The sequence below is a fragment of the Ambystoma mexicanum genome, chromosome 3p (assembly GCF_040938575.1).
Source record: "Ambystoma mexicanum isolate Mex_15411 chromosome 3p, UKY_AmexF1_1, whole genome shotgun sequence".
In the NCBI taxonomy this organism is placed as follows: Eukaryota; Metazoa; Chordata; class Amphibia; order Caudata; family Ambystomatidae; genus Ambystoma; species Ambystoma mexicanum.
The window spans coordinates 948,128,125-948,151,189 of NC_090925.1; the positions used below are offsets into that span (position 1 = coordinate 948,128,125).

The following is a 23,065-nucleotide window of genomic DNA, read 5'->3' on the forward strand; positions in this document are numbered from 1 at the left end:
GGCAGTGGCAGCGGCCCACCTGCGCAGATTATCCATCCCGGTATACCCTTACCTCGACGACTGGCTCATAACAGGGGATTCTTACGAAACATGCTTCTCTAAGACCGTAGACCTTTTGTCCCAACTGGGCTTCTCCATCAACGAAAAGAAGTCCAGCTTAGACCCCAGCCAAACCAAACAATTCCTAGGGGCTCTAATTCGAACAAGGGACGGCCTCGTATTCCCCTCCAACGAGAGGGTCCAAAACATGCTGTTTCAAATTCCCCATTATGTAGCAGGCCGAGAGGTGACGGTACGCAAAGCAATGCGCTTGCTAGGGATGATGGCGTCATGTATTTATTTGGTACCTCACGCGCGCCTGCGCATGCGCCCAATGCAAGAGTGGCTCTACAGCCAGTGGTGTCAGGCCAGCGGACAATGGGACGATCTAGTGGTGGTCTCGCAGGCCTTGGTTCTCTCGCTACGGTGGTGGACAAAAGAAAACCTGTTATTAGGGAAAACTTTTGCCACACCCGCAGTGGAAGCCACTCTAACCACAGACGCATCCCTTACAGGATGGGGGGCTCACCTATCCCATCAAACGGCACACGGAGTGTGGACTCCGAGTTTAGCATCCAAGCATATAAACCTGCTGGAACTACTAGCGGTGTTCAAAGCACTGAAAGCCTTTCAGGAACACTTACAAGGAAAGACAGTGATGGTCCTCACAGACAGCACCACAGCCATGTACTACCTCAACAAGCAAGGGGGCACTCACTCTCCAGGACTGTCCAAGCTGTCCCAGAATATATGGAAGTGGGCTCTCAAACACAACATGTTCCTACTAGCACAACATGTACCAGGGGAACTCAATCTGCTAGCAGACAAACTCAGCAGAGACTTCCCCCTGCCCGAAGAGTACGAATGGCAATTGCACGAAGACATCGTCTTAGACATCTTCACGCAATGGGGATTCCCGGAAATAGACCTGTTCGCAACCCTGGAGAACTCACAATGCCAAAGTTACGCCTCCAGGTACCCCCAGAACCAGTCCAAGGGGAACGGTCTGTTGATTCAATGGTCAGGGAAATTTGTTTACGCCTTTCCCCCGACTCCCCTTCTCAACAAAGTGGTGCACAAGATGCACCAGGAGCAGGTTACCATGATACTAGTGGCCCCAATGTGGGCACGGCAACCTTGGTTCGCTCACTTGATGGAGATGTCCCTATCTCCCCCAGTGAAACTTCCCTGCCCGTACAACATGCTGTCACAAGACAAGGGCAGGACACTGCATCCATGCCCTCAGACCATGAACTTAGCAGCCTGGCTCCTGAGATCATAGAATTTGGACATTTACAACTCCCACAGAGATGTATGGACATCCTCAGGGAAGCCAGAAAACCTAATACTCGACACTGCTATTCTAGCAAATGGAAAAGATTCGTTATCTGGTGTAGAGGTACTAGCATCAACCCAGTTGACTGCTCTCCTACTGACATTATTCTATACTTGACCCATTTACTGGATTCAGGTTTAGTATTCAATTCCATTAAAGTCCACCTAGCGGCACTTTCTGCATACACCACTTCCCAACTTAAAGTGTCGTGGTGGAAGATACCAGTTATCAAAGCCTTCATGGAGGGGGTAAAAAGGATACACCCTCCGATAGCTAACCCAGCTCCCGGATGGGACTTAAATGTGGTACTTTCCAGACTCATGGGCCCTCCCTTCGAACCCATGCACAAGGCAACTCTTAAAGATATCACCCTTAAGACTGCTTTCCTAATAGCTATCACCTCCATTAGGAGAGTAAGTGAACTACAGGCTCTTTCTGTACTAGACCCCTTTGTAACAGTTCACAAAAATAAAGTGGTTCTACGCACACACCCAAGGTTTGCACCTAAATTCATCTCGAAATTTCATGTAAACCAAACTATAGAACTACCAACGTTCTTTCAAAACCCTTCCAGCTCGGGAGAAAAAAGTCTGCATACACTAGATGTACGCAGAGCTGTCATGTTCTACATGGAAAGAACCAGACCACTGAGAAAGACTAATCAGTTCTTTGTCTCGGTGGCAGCAGGAAGAGAAGGAGATGCGGTCTCAAAATCCACTATATCTAGATGGATTGTTCAATGCATCACTCTCTGTTACACTCTTGCTAAGAGAGAACTACCCTTCAAGCCAAGAGCACATTCCACTCGAGGCACTGGGGCTTCCATAGCATTCATTGCAAATGTTCCCCTTGAGTCCATCTGCAAAGCGGCTACCTGGAGTTCTGTGCACACCTTTACAAAACACTACTGTCTAGATGCACACTCTAGATCTGACTCCCAGGTGGGACAGGCAGTATTAAGACATCTTTTCTCTACTGTTCCTTCTCATAACCCACCGCCAACTCCGGGTACTGCTCGCTAGTCTATGCACAGCATGTGATTCTAAGCAGATTAACAAACATCAGAAGACAATGCATTACTTACCGTAAAAGCATTTCTGATGGTTGTATCTGCTTAGATTCACATGCGCCCACCCTTCCTCCCCGCTCGGATGGAAGGAACATAGACTTCCTTTATATCTCTCTTTTCTGTACTCACTCACGTCTATAAGGCTCCCTCAGGGCAGAAAAATACAAACAGAGGGACCTCGACGCGTGAGGGATTGTGGGTACAACGCACGTCACTATAGGGATAGTGTTACAGACACGCCTTGTCGACGTCCCCTTTTCGACTACGAAAAACAAAATGCAATACTCCGCAGTGACCACTGGATGTCGGACCTATGCACAGCATGTGAATCTAAGCAGATACAACCATCAGAAATGCTTTTACGGTAAGTAATGCATTGTCATCTCCCCAGCACTCCACATAAGGTGGGGTGTGCTGGTTTCACAGAATAAAATGTAAAAGCGATCCAAAGATCCTTTCTACCCTTGGGAACTGTAGTTCATTCAAGGTTAGCACACGAAAGTTAAATGGCGAGCCCCTAGGGCAAACCAGCAACAACAGGCACTTATTGCCAATGAGTTGTTAGACATGTTAACTGTAAACAGACACTATGGAGAGTCTTAAAAATGACACCCATAAAAAGAGTTAAAGATTAGGTGAGTGTGGAAAAAGGTTCCCACTCACTGAGGTATTAATGAAAAATATCCCACTAGAAAAGCAAAAAGTTGTAGAGTTGAACCAGGAAAGGAAGATTTTCCAGCTCTGTGGAAATCTTACCTAACATTCAGTCCCTGGATGAATTTGATATCAATAGGAGAACCTGTTCAAACCTAGGAAAAATCCTGGAAGATGAACTTGATACTAGTTTGGCCATACTGGTAGGACCCTGGCTTCTTTGTGCTGTGCATCCTGCTCCTCTTTGCTGGTGATATCCGATCCAGTGCTCCTACTTTATTTCTTGTTTCTTTTAGCTGGCTCACCTGGCTATATTTGTTGTACACATGTTATGTTAAAGGTTCTTATACTGCTCACTGTCGCTATTTGCCTGGTTTCTTGGCGCTCTGGTGGCTCTGTATGGCAAGAGTGTAGGGGGTAAGTGTAGGTAATTTAGCAGGACTCCGCGGGGAAAGGTAGCAAGAGAGCTGTGATGTGTTGGCAGCTTCAGTTCGGTAGACGCCGTTCGCTAAGCGTAGGTATGTTTTTAGCTTGGTAGCCGACATGTGCTGTTGTGCTGGGCAATGTCTGGTTTGTTCTATTGTTGTGGTGTAGTGAAGAGCATGCGGTTTGGTGTGCTGTAGAGGTATGATTGTTTTTAGTTAGGAGTTTGAGTGGTGGGAGGATAGCTCAGGGGCAACATGTTTTGTCTTGGAAGCAAGACAAGGCATAACAGCACAGGTTCGAAATCACAGTCTTGCCCTTAGAAACGGGTCTCTGGTAGTCAGTGCGTTATAAAAGAACAAATAATGACTCGCTCTCGGCCTGATTGCAACCAAATTCAGAGTTTAGCTCAGTCTCCCCTTTCGAGTGGTAGAAAACATTTTCTTGAGCCCTACTCTCCCTAAGTCGATTCTTAGAGTGACCTTCCTCTTTCTCCTTATGACTCGAGTGGTACAGAAACTCCAATAGGTTTTCATGTATCTCGTGCCCCATCAACTCGCCCCTTCCAATCTTGATTGGGATTGATGAGAAGTTCAAGAAGGCTAACTGAATTTCCTCTCTACAGGACAGAAGGGGTAGTCCTTTACTCTCTGGAAGCATAATATATGTGACCAAATTTGAATGGAGGTTTACCTGTGGGTCTAAAGAGATGATGATCTTGTCTCTGGCAGCAACCAGATACTCTTGTGGACAAAGATGATACTTGTACTCTTCTATGGTTTTTCTCACCGGAAGAATGGTGTGGTTGGTTAATGGATGGAAGGTGACTCCCATTTTAGGGCTTAGATCATTGTGGGGTTCATGGCTTCTAAATTTGCAGTTATGACCCAACGAAGTGGGTCCGACAGGTCTCGGTTTTTACGGTAGATGACAATGGCGGAAGAGATGTTTGTCAGGTCTTTTCCAGGTTTATAAATCGTGGGGCTAAAGATCACATGATCCAACTTACTACTCATCTGGATGCCTCAGTTTGTATCCACTGGGCAGAGTCCCATTCCTGACATCATATGGAAGGGTGCAAGAGGAGGAAACTGACACACAGGTGGCATGATGATTGGCAAAGACTTGTGTTAAGTAAGCCAATGAAAGAAAATGCTACCTTGCCCTAATGCTAAAAGTGGGTTCTTCTCTTGTTTTTGTTCACAACTACACCTGGGAGAATGGCTCTCTGCCCTGGTTCCCTGCCGGCTTCTTTCCTTACCAAGAGAATGCCTCCCTTCTCTTGGTGTTTCACAATGTTCTCAAACACGCCAGGGGTATGACTCCCTTCGTCTGGTAGCTTCTTGCACTGCCAAGAGAATGCCTTCCTTCTCTTGGCTTCTCTCATGCAGTTCTTAATGCCCAGAAGAATGACTCCCTTCCCCTGGTTTCTTGCAAGAAGTTCTCACAGCACCAGAGAGGATGTTTCTCTTCACCTGGTCTTTCTCCTCCCCTGGAGGATGCTAACTTCCCCTAGTTTCCTTCACAATAGCAGGGAGTATGCTTCCCTTCCCCTGGTCTTTCTCTCGGCTTGTTTCATCTTGTTTTCAAATCTCTGGTGTACGGATCCCAGACCCGTAAGGCTCTTTTGTCATATTGTGGCAGACCTGGTGCAGTATCCTGCCAAGTACTGTGACTATGAAGATGACTGACAATGGTAGTCTACATTGGGTGCGTGTTCCAGATCCATCTATCTAGGTTTGATTCTTGCACTTTTGGATTACTCACTGTTTCCCTGAGCTTCCTTTCTCCCCCTGTTTAGCTGGGTCAGGGTCTCCCACGTCTCTTCTGCTCCGACCAACTGTCCAGGTCACCTCTGAACATTTAGGGTCTCTCCCAGTAGACGTTGGCCAGTCTCTGGGTCATTATTCTTCGGTTACAGGCTTCTGTAGTCTTCTCTCCTTCCCAAGCATACTGCAGTGACTCCGCAGCATTTGATGCCGTGCAGTGAGTGTGTCTCCTCTTGACTGTGCAGTCCCCTTGCTTTGCCCGCCTGGACTGCTGCTTCTCCTTCTGGCTGCAGGGTCCATCATGTTGGACTGCTTGGGAGTACCTCTATAGACTTGGTAAGCACCTCTTCTTCAGCCCCTTTGTTACGCTCACCTGGTCTCTGCGGGGACGTTGGGGCACGGTTGCAGCCTTCGCTGGAACTGGCTCCCCTGGGTCAGGCTTCTTCACCTGCTCATGCGTTGTGGACTGCACTGGTTGTTGATACTGCCCCTGTTTATTTATAAGGGTGAGTTCTCCGTTCTGCTTCTCAAGTGCAGGGGTACCTTAGATAGACATAGTTTCTTCACTGGTCCATGTGCGTGGCAGCCCAGACCGGCTGTGGCTGAACCACTTCAAAGGTAAGTGTTCAACAATGATTATTGTCCATATTCTTTGCAATGTCTTTTTTCCACGATTATTGTCGGTATCCCTTGTAATTTCGTTCCTTCTCCCCAATAGGTGATGAGGCCCAGCGGGGTCGCAGTGCTGGAAGCAAGCCCCAATAGATGCCTGAGGCGTTTACGATGTCCCGAATAGATGGTAAGTTTGGTTCTAAGGTCCAGCGCGAGGATTGTGATGCGTGCGACCTTAGCATAATGTCTTTATGTTGTTTCTAACCTTATTTGTCCTTTTCTCCTGCAGAGATGGCCTGGCGAAGTCAGACGGGGAGCAGCTATCCGAAGATCTGCCAGCGGGTGATGGATGGCTGGATCTGTGAGGACGCTGGCCGAGATGAGCTCCTGAGTAAGTGTTGGAAGCCCGGAACAGGTAAGGATGTGCTCAGACTACGGTAACTGCTGGGATCAGGTAAGATGCACTGCAGGCGATGGTATTGCTGGAGTCAGGTAAGATGCGCTTCAGGCGATGGCAATGCTGGAATCAGGTAAGATGCACTCCAGGCGATGATATCACTGGAATCCGGAAAGGAGCGCTTCAGGCGGCGGTGAGCGTTACGCTGCTATAAGCAGACTAATGCGAAGTGCTTGCATGTGGGCGGGGCAGGCTTAAATAGCCTGGTCCCAGCCACACCCTTTGCTCTGCCTTGTTGCCCCACCCTGCCATGCCCAGAAGATGCTGCACGTGCAGCTCAATGTATTCCTATGACCACGCCCGACCTGGACGCACATGGAGGCCCTGCAGGGGAGGAAATAACACGTGCATCAGAATAAGTGTGCAGAGCACATTTTCTCATGAGCCTGGCGCCAGGACTGGGTCCAACTGGACCCTTTATGTGATGGAGCTTGCTCTGTGGCCATGACAGCCTTCTATTCTCCAGCAGCTCTAGCTTTCCCCACGCCTTTGGTTCCTACAGGGATGCTTCTCTTTTCTTCCTGAGTATTTCTTCCTTTTCTATTTTACTTGGACCAACGATTAACCGGTAACCACTAGAATGTTCAATGTGGTTCTCAGAAGTATGCTTCATGACTCTGCCCCTCCTCTTCATCCCAGTACTTGTTCCAAGTTGTCTAGACCGCTAATGTTGGTTCCGTGGGCCACTATTCATTGCTCTGCATCTTCATCTGCATATGGATATGACCACTCTCTACTGGGTTTGTTGGATGTAGTCGGTTTCCCCACTATATTTCAGTTAGCAAGTACTTACTCTTCCTCACCTCAGTGGTTCTCGCAAGGGTTGGACTATCCACCCAAGTGCATGGTGGTGTGGGGGGCTAGTGTTACTGTGCTCAGGGAGTGAGGATGAGGAAGGTTGGGATGTATTGTGGACATACCGCGTTCTTCCAGGGTTATCGTCACAGGAAGGGTATTCCCCTAGGGGAGAATGTACGACATCCGAGGATTCGTCACTATCGCCTCCCTCCCACCCTCAGCTAAAAGATTGATTGTTGATACCAAGCTCAGAGATCACAGGTGTTTTCGTGTCTCTTGGATCAGAATTATGAAGCCCCTGAGGGTGGGTTATGCATCAGTTCCGCAGTGCCTCCTTGTGCCGTAAATATTATCCTAGAGTCCATATTTAGGGAGATGTGAGGTCACGCCAAATTTGTGGATGTGTGAGTGGTTGGAATAAAAGCATTGCTCAAGTACAAGTGTGGGATGAGATTAAACACGTCACTCTGTTGTATATGTTGTGAAGTTGCCCTATGGTGTGTGAATTTTGGGGGTGGGGGGGTTGGTGGACATGATTTTGATCTGAATTTTCTGAGGATGTCTTTGCAAATTCTTGTCTGGAAGAGGGATGTGTGTTGTTCTCCAGCATGGGGTCTGGCATGGATTCACATGCTCATGAATATTCCCCGTCGTCAGGCTGGGAATCCTCGGTAAAGAAAAAACCAGTATCAGTTTTGTTTCTGATCTGTCTTTCGTAGTAATAACCAATCACTGGTCTCTGCGTCATACTGACCACAGCCAATGACTGCCTTCTACCTAAGCACCGCCTCTGGCAGCCATCTTCAGATTTTTACCGCACGTTCATGTGTTGGGATCCTCGTGCTATTGCTCTCGAGCGTTAGTGCTATTTTTTCACGTTTTTTCTCAAAACTTCGTTTTTTCCGGTCAAAAGAGCCTCAAGCTCCACCGACTCTCCATCCGATCAACGGGGACCCGTGTCGGATTCGTCTGCGCCCCTCAAGGGTGAAGATTTCGTCGAGCTACGTTTTGGAGGACTCCAGAAGCTTCTCAGGCCCGGACATGGCCCAGGAGAAGGGAAGCTCGACGCCCGGAAAGCTGTTCAGGGTCTGCCCTGGATGCCAGCTGCAGAACGTCTTTAAGGAGGACGAACACTCCTTTTGTCTCTACTGCTTACATGAGGACAAGACGCACGTGGAGAAGGACTGTGCGTTTTGCGGCAATATGTCGGAGCGGACCATGAAGGACCGCCACCAACGCCTCGCCAACTGGCTGGAAGTGAAGAGCCCGTCAGTCGAGAAGAAGAGGAAGAAATCCGAGCGGTCTTCTAAGACCTTTGAGGACGCCCTGGCGACGGGGGTCCAACACAAGGCCAAGCACCGCGAGTCCGCTGGCACTGGGAGCGCCGAAAGGTCGGGCTCTACGGGCGCCAGGCAGGGCGCACCATCCCCGGCACCTTCAGCCACGAGCCAACGCTCTGGGTCGGGTAAGAGGAAGGGCGAGCACCCGGCGAAGCTCCTGCAGAGGCCCCGGTCGAGCTTGAAGGCCCCATCGGAGGGGGAGCGAGGCAGTGTCCCCCCCCCCCCTCAAAGATAAGGCGGTGAGCGCACCTAAGGTGGTGAAGGCCTTAATCCATCCGGCCAAGCCCTCTATCGATACTGTCGTGGCGGCCCTGGCTCAGCCTGTGGAGGCTACACCAGTGGTGGCGACCTCAGGGCTCAGAGTCTCCCTGCCACCTCGGAGGGAGTCCTCTTTTGTGCCCATCGATAGGACCCCCGTGAAATCCCTGGCGGGGAAGAAAAAGGGGGGGCAGGGCGTCGTCGTAGATTCGGCTTCAGAGGAAGAGCTGATCGAGGTCTTAAGCCACGCCTTGGCGTGGATGAAGACCGGCCCGTCGGGATGGATCCCGACGCAGGTGACGACAGCGTCGAGGGTGCCGACGGGGCCCCTGATCGCCCGTCGGATTCCCCTCTGCCAGCGCCGCAAGACAACTCGGCGGCCATTTTTATTGGCTATACAGTCCTTATGCTCAGAGATGAGGACGAGACTACCGTTGCCGACGGAGGAACCTCTCCCGTCGGGGGATCCTAAACCGGGACCTTCTGGTGTTCCCCTGCCCAAGAAAAGGATTCACCCTCCACCTCCTTTTCAGCCGTCGCGACCCGTCCAGCCCTCCTCCCCGTCCACCCGAGGGGATGATACGGGGACTGACACGGCAGCGACGGGTACGGACGACGAGGTATACGACGAGGATCTCCCGTCGTCACCTCCCACCAGGGCTTCTCCGCCCGACGAGATTGGATCGTTCCACTCCATGATCGCCAGGGCATCCGAGCTTTTCCAACTCTGCCCTGAGGAGAAGAAAAAGGAGGGATTCCTTTATCAACGGCGCGAGGCCAAGAGGAAGACGGTCCTCGCGGTGCCTCTACTGGACGACATTTGGGATGAGGGCCTCGCCCTCCTCAAGAACCCTTCCACGACGCCAGCTAGAAGAGACCGGTACGAGAAGAAGTACCGGGTCCCGGACGCAGCCCCCCTGTGCCTCCGGGCGCAGCCTACCCCGGACTCTGTCGTCTCTGCGGCGGCCAGGAAGAAAGCGGGGGGGTGCGGCCTCCACATCGACTTCCCCACCGGATGGCGAGGGAAAGAAATTGGACGCTATGGGACGCAGGGTCATCTCGTCTGCAGCGACGACGATTAAAGCGGCCAACGCCTTGGCTATCGTGGCCCGCTACGACAGGGAGCTATGGTACAAACTGGCTCCCCTGCTGGACTTCCTACCGGACGACAAGAGGGCGGATGCCCTGGAGATCCTACAGGAAGGTGAGGTGGCGTCGGACCACGCCATCACTATTGCGACGGACATCGCTGACACTGGGTTTCGCCAGTTGGGCAACGGCGTGTGCCTTAGGCGGCGTGGATGGCTCAAGGCTACGGACTTCCGTCAAGACGTACAGACCAGAGTCCTGGACATGCCGTTCGATGGGAACAACCTGTTTGGGAAAACAGTGGACGATTCCCTTCAGGCCATTAAAGTGGACACTGAGACGGCCCGGGCCCTTGGGGTTCTACAGCAACGACGGACGCCCTTTCGGAGCAGCGGAGGCAAGGGCGCCTCCAAAGGTTCCGGCGGCGGTTTCTCTACCTACCGTCAAGCGGCCCGCTTGTCGTCTCAGGAGGCCTACAGAGGACGAGGCAAGTCTGGCGGACCCCGCCGTCGTCGCCAAGGAGGTCAAGGCGGCAAAGCCTCGTCGAAACAGGATTGAATCGGCCGTGGGGTCGGGCCCCCACCGAAGCACCCCGGTGGGAGGCCGGCTGGCGAGCTTCGTCAGCGTGTGGGAGTCCATCTCCACCGACCGTTGGGTGCTGGACGCCTTAGCCCGGGGCCACGCGCTCGAGTTTCAAAGAAGGTGCCCGCGCGTCCCCCTCATGGCCAGGAAAGAGCTTCACGTCCCTCGGCTTCTCCTGGAGGTAAAGGCGTTGCTCAGGAAGGGCGCCATCGAACTCGTCCCAAAGAGGCTTTGGGGCTCCGGAGTTTACTCGAGATACTTCCTCGTGAAGAAGAAGACGGGAGGATGGCGCCCCATCCTAGACCTGCGACGTCTGAACAAGTTCATCAAGGCGCAGAAGTTCTGGATGGTCACCCTCCAGCACGTCCTGGGTCAGCTGGAGGAAGGAGACTTCCTGTCGTCGTTGGATTTGGAGGATGCCTACTTCCATATTCCCATCCTAAAGGGGCACCGACAATTCCTCAGGTTTGTGGTCCAAGGGCGTCACTACCAGTTCAAAGCCCTCCCCTTCGGACTACGGTCGGCACCCAGGGTATTTACTAAGTGCCTTGCACCGGTGGCGGCGCAGCTGCGCCGCGAGGGGATCCACGTCTACCCCTACCTGGACGACTGGCTCATCCGAGCCAAGACGAGGGAGCCCACCGTGGATCACACGGCAAGGACCATCCGACTTCTCACGGACCTGGGATTCTCCGTGAACTACGCCAAGTCCCACCTGGTACCCGCGCAAAACGCACTGTTTCTGGGAGCGAAGCTCGACACAGTGTCCCTTCTGGCCTCCCCGTCGGAGGAAAGGACCATGTCCATCCTGGGCAAGGTACAGCGGATGTTGGTTTCCGACGCAGCCAAGGTGAGGTCCATCAAGTCCCTCCTCGGAATGATGTCTTCTTGCATCTACCTCATTCCCATGTGCAGGCTCCGGATGCGCCCGTTGCAGGAGTTCCTGGACGCGCGCTGGATCCAAACGACGGGTGGCTTCGAGGAGAGGATCACACTCGACGAGAGTTTCCGCCGAGCGGTCCGGTGGTGGGGCACCCGCGCACATCTGACGGCGGGCATGGACTTCCAGACCCCAGACCACCAGGAGACAGTGACCACGGATGCCTCCCTGGAAGGGTGGGGAGCGCACACCGAAAATCTGCACGCGAGAGGCCTGTGGCTCCCGACGGAGAAGTCCCTCCATATCAACGTCCTGGAGCTCCGTGCAGTGTTCTGGGCCCTCAGGTCCTTCCTTCCGTCCCTCAAGGGCAAGGTGGTGAGGATCTTCACCGACAACACCACCACCACCATGTTTTACATCAGGAAACAGGGCGGAACCAGGTCCCCAGCACTGTCCAAGGAGGCGCAGGACCTGTGGCATTGGGCCGTCGCCCAAAGGATGTTTCTGGTGCCGTTTCATCTGGCAGGGATAAAAAACACCGTCGCCGACTCACTCAGCAGGGAGCTGCGCTCGTGCCACGAGTGGGAACTACGGCAGGATCTAGTGGATCGCCTCTTCCGACGGTGGGGCACACCCCAGATCGACCTGTTCGCGACGGCGACGAACTCCAAGTGCCGGAGGTTCGCCAGCAGGTTTCCCCAGGCGAGGAGCATGGGCGATGCTTTCTCGTTCCCCTGGGAGGGCCTGTTCCTCTACGCGTTCCCTCCTTTGCCACTGCTAATCCGGCTCGTCAACCAGCTCAAGAGGTCACGGTGCAGGATGATCCTCGTCGCACCTGCGTGGCCGAGGCAGATATGGTTCCCGGACCTTCTGGACTTATCAGCGTCCCCGCCAATCAGGCTGCCGGTGGACGCGGATCTACTCTCCAGGGAAGGAGGCGCCATCCTCCACCACGACCCGAAATCGCTGAACTTGCAGGCCTGGCTCCTGCAGCGCTAGAGTTTGGAGGATACGACATACCGGCCGACTGCAGAGAGGTTCTTGCAAAGGCCAGGGCGTCCTCGACTCTTAAGTGCTACGGACACAAATGGAAGAGGTTCTCTGTCTGGTGCCGCGCACAGAAGATTAACCCTCTACGGATTATGGCTCCCCAGGTACTGCCGTACCTGCTGACGCTGGCCAAAGCTGGACTGGCACACGCGTCCATCAAGATTCATATTGCTGCGATCTCCCGATATACCAGGACCACGGGCCGGACGTCCTTGTGGTCTCATCGTCTGGTGAAAGAGTTCATGAAGGGACTGTTCAGATCGTTCCCGCCGGTGAAGGCTCCAGCCCCGGCGTGGGAGCTCAACGTGGTGCTGACCAAGCTCATGGGACCTCCGTTCGAGCCTCTGCACTCGGCCCCGTTGAAGTTTCTGTCGTGGAAAACAGCGTTTCTTGTGGCCATCACCTCCGCACGACGGGTGGGAGAGATCCAGGCCCTTTCCTGCAAGGCCCCGTACTTGACTTTTCACGACACAAGGGTAGTGCTCAGGACGCACCCCTCCTTCATGCCTAAGGTACCATCGGACTTCCATCTCAACGAACCCTTGGTGTTGCCTGTGTTCTTCCCGTCGCCTTCGTCGCCGGCTGAGAGGACTTTGCACTCGCTGGATGTGGCTAGAGCGCTGAGGTTCTACGTGGACCGCACGAAGTGTTTTCGGAAGACGTCACAACTCTGTGAATTTTGGACCTGTCAATCAGGGGAAGGCTCTCTCGAAGGCTTCCATTTCCAGATGGCTCTCCGGCTGTATCATGTACTGTCATCGGTTGGCAAACCGACCGCTGCCTGGCCGTCCGAGAGTCCATTCCACCAGAGCGATCGCAGCCACCACAGCGTTCCGTTCTGGTGTGCCCCTGCTGGACATATGCAGGGCTGCTACGTGGAGGTCGACGCACACCTTCACTAAATTCTACTGCGTCGATCGGGATTCCAGGGAGGAGTCCAGGGTCGGCCAAGCAGTGCTGCGCAACCTGTTTGCCTGAGGTGAGCCTGGTGAGGAGGTAAGATGCTTAATGTTGGGTTTGATGTAATGCTTAATGTTGAGCCTTTGCCACCTCCCGTGGTTGTGCATGTGTGTACTGCTATGCATTCTTTATTCATGAGCATGCGAATCCATGCCAGACCCCATGCTGGAGAAGGAACAAGTTACTTACCTGTAACTGTTGTTCTCCAGCATGGGTCTGGCATGGATTCACATGCGAACCCTCCCGCCTACCCCTCTGCGGCTCTTCACTTGGTCATACTGCCACTTCACGTGCTTCCAAATCTGAAGATGGCTGCCAGAGGCGGTGCTTAGGTAGAGGGCAGTCATTGGCTGTGGTCAGTATGACGCAGAGACCAGTGATTGGTTATTACTACGAAAGACAGATCAGAAACGAAACTGATACTGGTTTTTTCTTTACCGAGGATTCCCAGCCTGACGACGGGGAATATTCATGAGCATGTGAATCCATGCCAGACCCATGCTGGAGAACAACAGTTACAGGTAAGTAACTTGTTCCTTGCTAATCAACATGTCCAGTGGATAGACAAAGTGCTGGTGGTGTCGGCGAAACAGATTCTGAAGGTTTGGAAGACCAGAAAAAAACCACAGGCAGAGAGTTGGTTGAACGATTTACAAGTTCTTTCGTACTTTGAGAGTTTTGTTCAGTAAACAGAATCATGAAGTCCTTTATTTGGAACCCGGGACACCTTTAAACAGTATCTATAGTTAGTAGTGGTTTCTTTGTGTTGTGCAATATTTGGACTAGTGATGGGGCTCCTGGGTGAGTTGTGTATGTGGTGTGGTCTTTTGTTTTATGTGCATCGTATTTATGTTTGGGGGGAAGATCTGTTTGGAAATGGCTTGCATTATTTTTTTTACTGCAAAACCCTGTTTTCGATGCTTTAAGGGATGTTATTTGGGATGGTGGAATAGTCTGTTATTGCCGGTTGATTTTTATTATTAGTGTTACGTTGTATTTTATATTCTTTAGTTGGTTTTTCTATGTGAAAATTGTAAAATATGTCAAAGATTAAAAATAAAAAAAGTGCCCAAACTCCTGCCAACTCTTCCTGCTGTGTTTCCCGTTGGCTTGGGTAACCCACCGGACACAGCTTTACTTTTAATTTTACTTCTGTAACAGAGGTCCAATCGTGGCTTGTCAATAACCTCGGTGTCTGATGGTCCTGGACTGCTTTCTGTTGTTGTTAAACAGACGTTCATGATGTTATTCAAACCAAAATAGTCGGCAATTTTTTCTTTGGGAACTAATTTACATACAACAGCCTAAGTCCCCTTGTCCTTGTGATCTTTTAATCAACTCTCAGGGTGCCGCGGATCAGTCATGTTGGCTGTGTCACCACAACAGTTAGGTGCAGCATGACCCTCACCAGCTGTATCAATAGGTGCTGACTGGATCTCGGGCATAGTAATCGCTTTACTGCATAGGTTGTATGACATTCACAGGGTTGTAACAAGCAAGGGGGCCCACAATGAGAATATGATGCAAAAAGGGGTTTGGAGAGCTCCCCTTCTTGCCTACACCAACGGCGCAGACTGTGGCTCAACTTGGCAGCTCCACTTTGGCGCCCCCACGGCATAAGTTGGATCCAGGTGCGGTCGAAGGCCTGCCCCAGTCAACTATAGTTACAGGTCCTCCAAGTAATAGAGAATCGGTGTAGTGACCACAGACTGCTGTTCCCCTTGGTGCTCCCACACGCCTTAAATTACACCCAGGTGCAGTAGAAGACTGTTGGGGAGATTTATCATTTTTCTGCTTCATCCCCTCTCCTAGTGAACCCCCCAGCACTTTTTGCTGGACTCCTGGACCTTTTTCTTTCAATCCTGAATGAGTGGAGCGTTTTACCTCTCAATCTTTCTTTCGAGCTCTGTCTTTTGGAACTCTGTTTTGTATTCAACCTGTACTAGGGAGTATGTCTGCTCCATAGCTCTTAAAGGCATCTATGTTTTACTTCAGCAGCACACAGCTCCTTATTGGCAGTGTTGCTGGGGAACCTTCGGGTGCCCCTTTTAAGATTATTTTTCTGTAACGTCTAGTAAGTACACTTCTTAAGGATAGAGAGATACTTAGTATCTTTCCCAAAACTCTATAGTCTGAGAGATTGGCACACACCACCTTCGGTGGAGTGCCAAAGGTATACCTAGTATCCACCTTCTCTCAGCTCCTGTGACTTTTTAGTCACAGAGACTATCGCCTAGTTATGGCTGGTGGCAGTGGACGTGTTCTACTAACTATTGTGTATATTATTCACTGCAGGCTATGTCCATAGCCTCGGTAGTGCACAATAGGGGCACCCAAGTACCAACTTGGGGCCTCCCGCCTTTTTACAACAGCGTGGTTGTTCTTTGTTAGCCCTTCTACCATTCTGGGAGGGGGGAGGGCAGTGTGTGTGTTTTGCCTTTGGTGGAAACCTGTAGGTTTCTCCCCCCCAACCCCCTCGGCTCCGAGTGTCTGGGCAGGCAGGAAGTGAGGGGAGGAGTCTTTCACCCCCTGTCCTTTTTCTGCCAGAGTGCCTGAATAGGTTCAGCTCCCAGAGGGGTCTGGCTGTGCCAAACGCCCCTTTCTGTTAAATGCTGAGAGAGATTGCAGAGGAGTATGTACTGGAACTGTATAAAAGGTGAGGCTTCTGGAGTGAAAAGCAAGTCGACCAATGGAAACAGAAGTAACTGAAGAAAGCGACCAGAGACACCTGCAGGCCCTTTGCAACACAGTGAAGCAACAACTGCTGTCCTGATCCCATTTTCTATGCGACAGAGGAGCTCCGAAGACTACTCCTTCCCTTTGGCTGTTGGGAACAACCAGTCCCAAGACAAACTTTGAAACGAGCCATCTCCCAAGGTCCTGGGGTGCTGCAGCTCCGGAAGCTCCCAATAACAGGAGACCTGCTACCCATTTTGAGTGCATCGTCGTGGTAAGGCCAGATCCATCCAAATCTTTGCTGAACCTCTAAGGACAATCCACAGATCTGATACAACTCGCCCATACCCCCTCACCAGAGTGTGGGAATACAGGAAGTGAAGATGATTGACCGGGTGATCTGTGTCCTTTGTTGGTACTGCAGAAAAGGCGCCAAAACCTTGGTGAGCCAAGAGGTTGCTGAAAGTCGTGCTATAGGTCCTTCCTCGATACTGCTGTTGAGAGATCCCGTCCATTGTCCTGCCTTCAGTCACCAGACCAAGGAATCCGAGGGTCGGGTCCAAAGCTGCAACATTGCAGAGCATCCAGCATGAACATTTTCTTCCAACCTAATGTACCTTGGTGAAAAAGGTATTGCTTACCTGATTCCAAGAAGTTGCTCCAGTGCGTTAGAATGCACATAAAGGTGGCCAGGGCAACCCCCTCTTACCTCCGACCCAAGCCGCTGCTTGTGTCCCTTCTTCGAGTCTGTTTTTAGGTTTCCTTTGTTAAATAACTTGCTGCTTCAATAACTCCAGACATTGGAAGAAATCCACAGGAACTCTTCACTATTCGTTGATTGTCAGGACTTCAAGTCCTCTCCGAACTGCCTCTAGCTAGGGTTGTGTTTTTGGACATAAAAGACTTACTAGGCAAAGAAACTGCCTCTAGAACCTTGAACTCCGCTCAGGCTATACATTTTCTTCCCTTTAAGTGGCTTTACTATATGGGTTTACAGAGTAAATGTACTACCGTATAAACCATTGAAAACCGCATGAGTGCGCAGTAACCGATAAGATTGTCTTTTCCCTTTCTAACATTGCTACAAATGTAACTGCGAACCAACACAAGTGAAAGTGCCCATTGAAGTGTATTATTAAGTATTCCTAAGTGTTCCACCTTAAACATCTGAAGTATTTAAAGTGATTCTGGTGTAAATATAATATATACCTTTTATATAATATGTGCAAGTGCTTCATTGTTGTGCCTGTCTAGCTAAGATTCATTGTACTTACCTACAGCTCACATCGTCCTCTTAAGCCTGACTCCTCTGCTACTCTACCAAGGTCCTGAGCTAGTGCAGACTGATACTGCATTTGAAGATGAGAAGATTTGTGGTGTCTACAAACCACTGGGATCGCTTACTAAAGTCTTACTATCAGTAGTACTTTAAGAAAATTCCCCTAACAAAGACGTGCCCAAGTCAGCCACAGTAACAGGTCCTCCAAGTAACAGGGAAACAGAGTAGCAAATTGCATACTGTGGCTTCACGTCACGCTCCAAAACATATACACTCCCTGTCTGGGGAGAAATGTCATTCATCAACACGTATTTGGGGAAAGCAGGGCTGTTCTTAGCTGGTAAGATAGCTTAGCGGTTGAGCGCTCGCTGCTGCGATCTGAGGGTCGCAGGTTCGAATCCTGGCAAGCAGAACTCAGCCTTTCATCTTTCCGAGGTCGATAAATGAGTACCAATTTCGGTTGGGTGGTATTGTATGTAAATATGTGCTCTGTAAAGCGCTTTGGATTAAGGCGCTATATAAATAACACATCATTGTCATTGTTCTTAAAGATTACAGATGGTAAGCAATTTGTTTCTCTCTTGCATTTGAAAACATGCTTTCGATAAAACCGTTGTCTGCTCATATATACTCATAATTAAGAAAAGCTCTTCCTTCTGTGTTTTCCTTCAACTGTGTGCTTAATACTGTGGTTCTTATTTCCATGATAGTTTAGACACAAGCAATATATTTTATACAATACACTTTCCTGTTGGACTCTGTTGTTGTCAAAGCCTAGTTTGGAAAAATGTGTGAAGAACATGTGTTTTGTTTGGAAGTTGCCAGTCACTGCTTCTATGGTTGCTAAGCTATTCATCCTGTTGGTTTTCATTTTTTTCTAGGATATTTCTTTGAAAATCCAGTTTTTAAGATTACTTCAAAGTTTTAGCGATCATCACGAGTAAGTATGTGGCAAGATGGTAAGAAATGAAATTGGTTCTTTCCTTACCCACCTTCCTGCCAATCTTCCATGGATATTTGTGCTGTCTAATTTAAGATATGGAATGTAGATTTTGAGGTGTACGATTTTTAAGCTTTGCCAGTGCCACATACTTTTAATTGGTTGAAAAAATAGTTTAAATGATGTGTTCAGCATAAAATATAACCTGTTTCCCCATGGAGCTTGAGGGAACAAACTCACTTTAACGATCACTAAAGAAGCCCTACATATGTACTGTTCTTTGTCTTTTCAAACAGATGTAGATTGTAATGTGAGACTTGTGGTTTTCCCTTCATCCAAAATGCTATGGCTTTCTGGCCTAACATTTTCAGAAAGCATATTGGTTGGAAAAATGATTTTAGCAACTGTTTACAGAGATACTGCCTCTCTCAAAGATGAGCACAGTTATTGGGGCCAGTATCTCCTCTCCACCTTTCTCCAGAGTCTAGGAATATTCATAACTCTAGTATAGGGAACATAGCTTTCTAGAATATAGATTTGGAAGAGGGACAGCACTGCCTGCAACAAGTCTTTACTCCGTCATGCATGCACACAATATTTCAGTCCATTATTTATGCTTGGGCCAAGTGTGTTAACTCTTTAATTTTATAATTGTATATGTTGGGGCTCAGTTTCTTCTTGTTTGTCCTTCATTTGCATTTGGTGCTTAAATAGTTTGGTTTTATATGATGCAGGTGTCCCCTGCATGATTTTATGAAGCTGATCACCCTCAGCCTCTTTTCCAAGTCCCTCATTCCAAGGCATCACTTTGTGAAGTTGTGCATTCTGTGGGTCCTCTCACTTCAAGCCTCATGGACAAGCTTCAGTGTTACATGGCGGTCTTCAACATACAGCCTAGTCTGCCTTTCAGTGGCATAGTGTTGAGTGAGGTGACTGACTAAGCTTTAGTTCTGCTTTTGCCATAAAAACATATACAATAAAAAAAGAAATCTATCCAATTTCATGTGTCAGAGTAATTTATTAGCAATGGATAGGTATTCTCAACTATCCAAAACCGTTGATTAAAAGAAGTGAATATCACTGCTAGGAAGATTTTTCTTTTAGTACCTTTCCCTCCATATTCTATGGACCCGCAAACGTTTTGCTTTTGAACCTGTCTTGACTTTTTACAGGGAAGCAAAGCTTTCATCTGGACTTCCCTGGCCTTTTGTTCATTTTGTTATGGGGGAACTGATCAGTCGGTCAGACTATCAGTACTAGGAAACTGTTTCCCTTTTGTCCTTTACATTTTTGGTAACTTTGTAACGGTGCACACAGTAACTTCTATTGCAGTGTAGTGGGGATTCTTTTGTATCACCCTTGGTATTTTGGTTACTTTTATATGTGCCTAAAGACGAGGCTGGTGGTACCAATTACATGTTTACAATGTTTTTCTAGCATTTACTGTGTATAACTATTAAATGTGGCTAGTGTCCTAAAATGGCCATGCCACGAGAGTTTCACTTGTTCTTTGGCAATATTGTTTGGCCTTCTTTCTACCTCCTAAGGTCAGGAAATCCCATATAAGCTCATACGTAAGCTTCTGCTTTCAAGGACTAGTGTTGCCCTTTGTGTGTGCTTGGCCCAGGAAGGGGGTGGGGCTGCCTGGTCTCATTCCACATCCATGTTGCCTGAAAGCCCTAGGGGTGTGGGGTGAGTGAAATCCAGAGGATAGGAAGAATAGGGGTTAGGGGGGCACTAAGTGTTCATTAAGGTTTCATTACTCTCTTGGTTACAATCAAGTTTAAAGGTTCATATGATTTCAGATGCAGATGGGGGAGAAAAGGGGTATCAGGGCCACCTGAGACAAAAAGACTAACCATAAGTCGGTTATTGCTAACCGGCGCCCCCTTTAGTACACTCTTAAGGGGTAGACACCCCACATTTACAAAGAATATAAATTAATTCCAAATGGTAGTCTAGTGAGGTGAGTGTGTAGTCGATAGTAGTTCTTGGGTGATCCCTTTAGTGCTTGGTTACATAAATTAGATTATATATGCGTTTTGAATCCAAAGAAGTAAACAAACACATATCAGTCTTTGTTTCATAAGAAAGTCTATTTAAGTACAATTAAAGAGGCACACTACCATCTGTAAATTCTTTGTGAACAAAAAACAATAATGGAAATGAAGAGTTCAAGTAAAGTTTGTTTCATCATAATAGGTAATTCCAACTAAGTAAACAATTATGTTATATTAGCATGTACACTTGTATACTTTAGAAAACGGTTGGTACATGAGTTCAATTCACATATAGTTGTATCTCCTAAAACACTCCAATGATGGTAACAAAGGTTTGCCGACGCGTTTCTGATAATAACCGAATCCTTCTTCGGGTCTTGGGCGTACTCAACTTCCTAGGCTTGATGCAACGTATTTGAGCATTATATCTACAAGGTAATCTAAAACGATATACATCAGTATGTATCTCAGAAATAGATATCCATCGGTAAGTGTAAGGCTAAATTCAAAATTGGAACCTGACCTCATTGCAATTTCCTAGTGACTCTCCAGGTCACTCACTGGACCTGCAAAATGCAGGAAATTACGCAATGAGAAGTGTAGCTCCTCAGATGATATTGAAATTTAGCATAATTATGTGCACTAGATAAGATAAATAAAGATTAATGGATTGTGCAGCACTTACCCGATTAGTCGAAGGGGAGGGAAATAGGTCTGCAGGGATGGTGATTAGAATGCTCTGGAATGGGGGAAACAACGTTGTAATAGTCGGCCAACTTGACAGTCCATGTGCATAGAAGCGGAAAATTCCACTAAGGATACATTTGCCTAATGGTGTCTATGGTATGTTCGGTAGGAAAACAATACTGAAAGGACAAAACAACTCTAAAACAGTGCTGCATGTACGCGGAAAGATCGGCTAAGAATTTGGGTGGCCCATGTTCTCTATGGGAGGAGAAGCGGGCTGGATATCAGAGGATATGTTACACGGTCGCTTACTCACCAAGTGCTAGAAGCTGGTGCAGTATGCAGGCCAGGGTCCTGATCGCTACTCGATCCGACCCTTTGTGATTTATGGCGTTGCCATGGACGCCCGCGCATGCCTGAAGCGTCATTGTAACAGCGCCGCCCATCTTGATGGGGGTAGACCGAGGGTGTGTTGCCAAGGTAACACAACTCCAGTCTCCTATTACAAAGATTGGGGGGGGGGGGACGCTATGCATCTACAAGGTGCCCCCAATGGGGCGGGTGGGAAAAGGAGTAAAAGAAATAAAAAAGGGAATGTAAACCTGTGAGCGGGAAGAGCAAAAAATAAATGCATGGTACCCACAAAGGGGCGGGTGAGAAAATAAAACAAAAGAAAATAAAAGTAAATAAAAAAAATAAGAGGATAAACTCCATGCGCGGGGGACAAGGAAAATTAGAGAGTTGAAGAGGTCTGTACCCCCATGAGCAGGGGAAGAAATTAAATAAAGAGTTAAGGGGAGAGATGTAGCCGCTTGGGTGGGGGAGAGAAGAAGGCAGAGCCAGCCTAACTCATATAGAAGTAAGAATGGAAGAATGCGTGTTTGCTAGAAGTTTATAGAAAAATATGCACACCCCGTGAACGGGGCTGAGGGGAAGGTGCAGCGAGCCTAACACGTATCAAAGTAAGAATAGAACAGTGTGCGTAATAGGGTTAAGGTTCCACTCATATCTGTGAACCAGCAATGGCTTTAGTTGATGGTGCAGAGAGATGGAAAGAGTGTAGAAACACTCAGTATAGCCCCAGGATTAGCAGGGAAGGGGGAGGAGCATCACAGCCGGAATCATATCCGGTCGGGTGCCCCAAGAATCCCTAACCCAATTGCTTTTGTGAGGAATCTGTGAATAAATGAATCCCTAGGAAGATGGCAAAGTGGACAGTGCCTCAATATTCAACATAAATAACATTAGAATGGTATAACAGAATTGTCCAAAGTATACATTCTCAATAGAAAGGTGTCTTGGGTGATGATACAATACATGATACCTTCAACAGCCGCTTTCATGCACCTAACTGTTGAACAATAATACTCTATATTAGTAGAAGGATATTGCATCCAATACATTTGATAAATCAAGCAACAGTCAATTATACAAAACACATTAAATCCATTTCTGTATTCATGCCTCTTGGGTGTATGGAATCTAGCAGGTCTAACCATAACACCTCCCTCTGTAAAAGCTTCCTGTGAAGATCACTGCCCCTGGGGCCTATTTTGACCTGTTCTAGAATGACACTTCAGTTGAGCTATCGTGTGCCTACTCTCGATAAAGTGCATTGCCACCGACGATTTCAGGTTACGTGTTCGAATGTTGGACTTATGTTCGGTCCAGCGTGTCTTGGTTTCCTTGTGGCTATTCCTACATAATAAAAGCCACAAGGGCATTTCAGTGCATACACCACGTTTGTAGAGTCGCACGTGGCCAAATGTTTCAGAAGTAGAGGTTTGCCAGAATGAGGATGTCGAATGCTATTTCCCTGTAAAATATTGTTGCAGTGCTGGCAGTTGTGGCATGGTTGCGTGCCTTTGTATTTCTGTTTGTCATCTCTCTGCCCTGTTCTGATTTCTGCTTTGTGAGTAAAACCCACACTGGTCCCTGATTGGACCACTGCTGGTTGTTTGAATGGTGCAGATCCTTACCATTGGTGGGCTCATCCATTTCTTGAGATCATTGTTGGTGCCAAGTATCCTGTGTAGACGAGCAGCCAACTGAAGAGCCCTGAACGACTCCCGAATAGGCCCAGAATCCCTTCCTGCATTTTTCCCGGTGAAGCCCTGTTGGATTACCTCATCCGCAAAGGCCCTGTGCAGTGCCTCAATGCTGGGAC

At 48.9% G+C, this 23,065-nt stretch overlaps 1 protein-coding gene across 1 annotated transcript in view; it reads left to right on the top strand.

Annotated features, from left to right (window-relative positions):
• The window catches only part of TRPC4AP (transient receptor potential cation channel subfamily C member 4 associated protein), a 1,405,828-nt gene that overhangs the window by 633,106 nt on the left and 749,657 nt on the right, over positions 1–23,065 (top strand). The window contains exon 11 of the mRNA XM_069652258.1: positions 18,153–18,211. Within this exon, the coding sequence (XP_069508359.1) occupies positions 18,153–18,211 (59 nt within the window). The remainder of the gene's footprint in view (positions 1–18,152; positions 18,212–23,065) is intronic.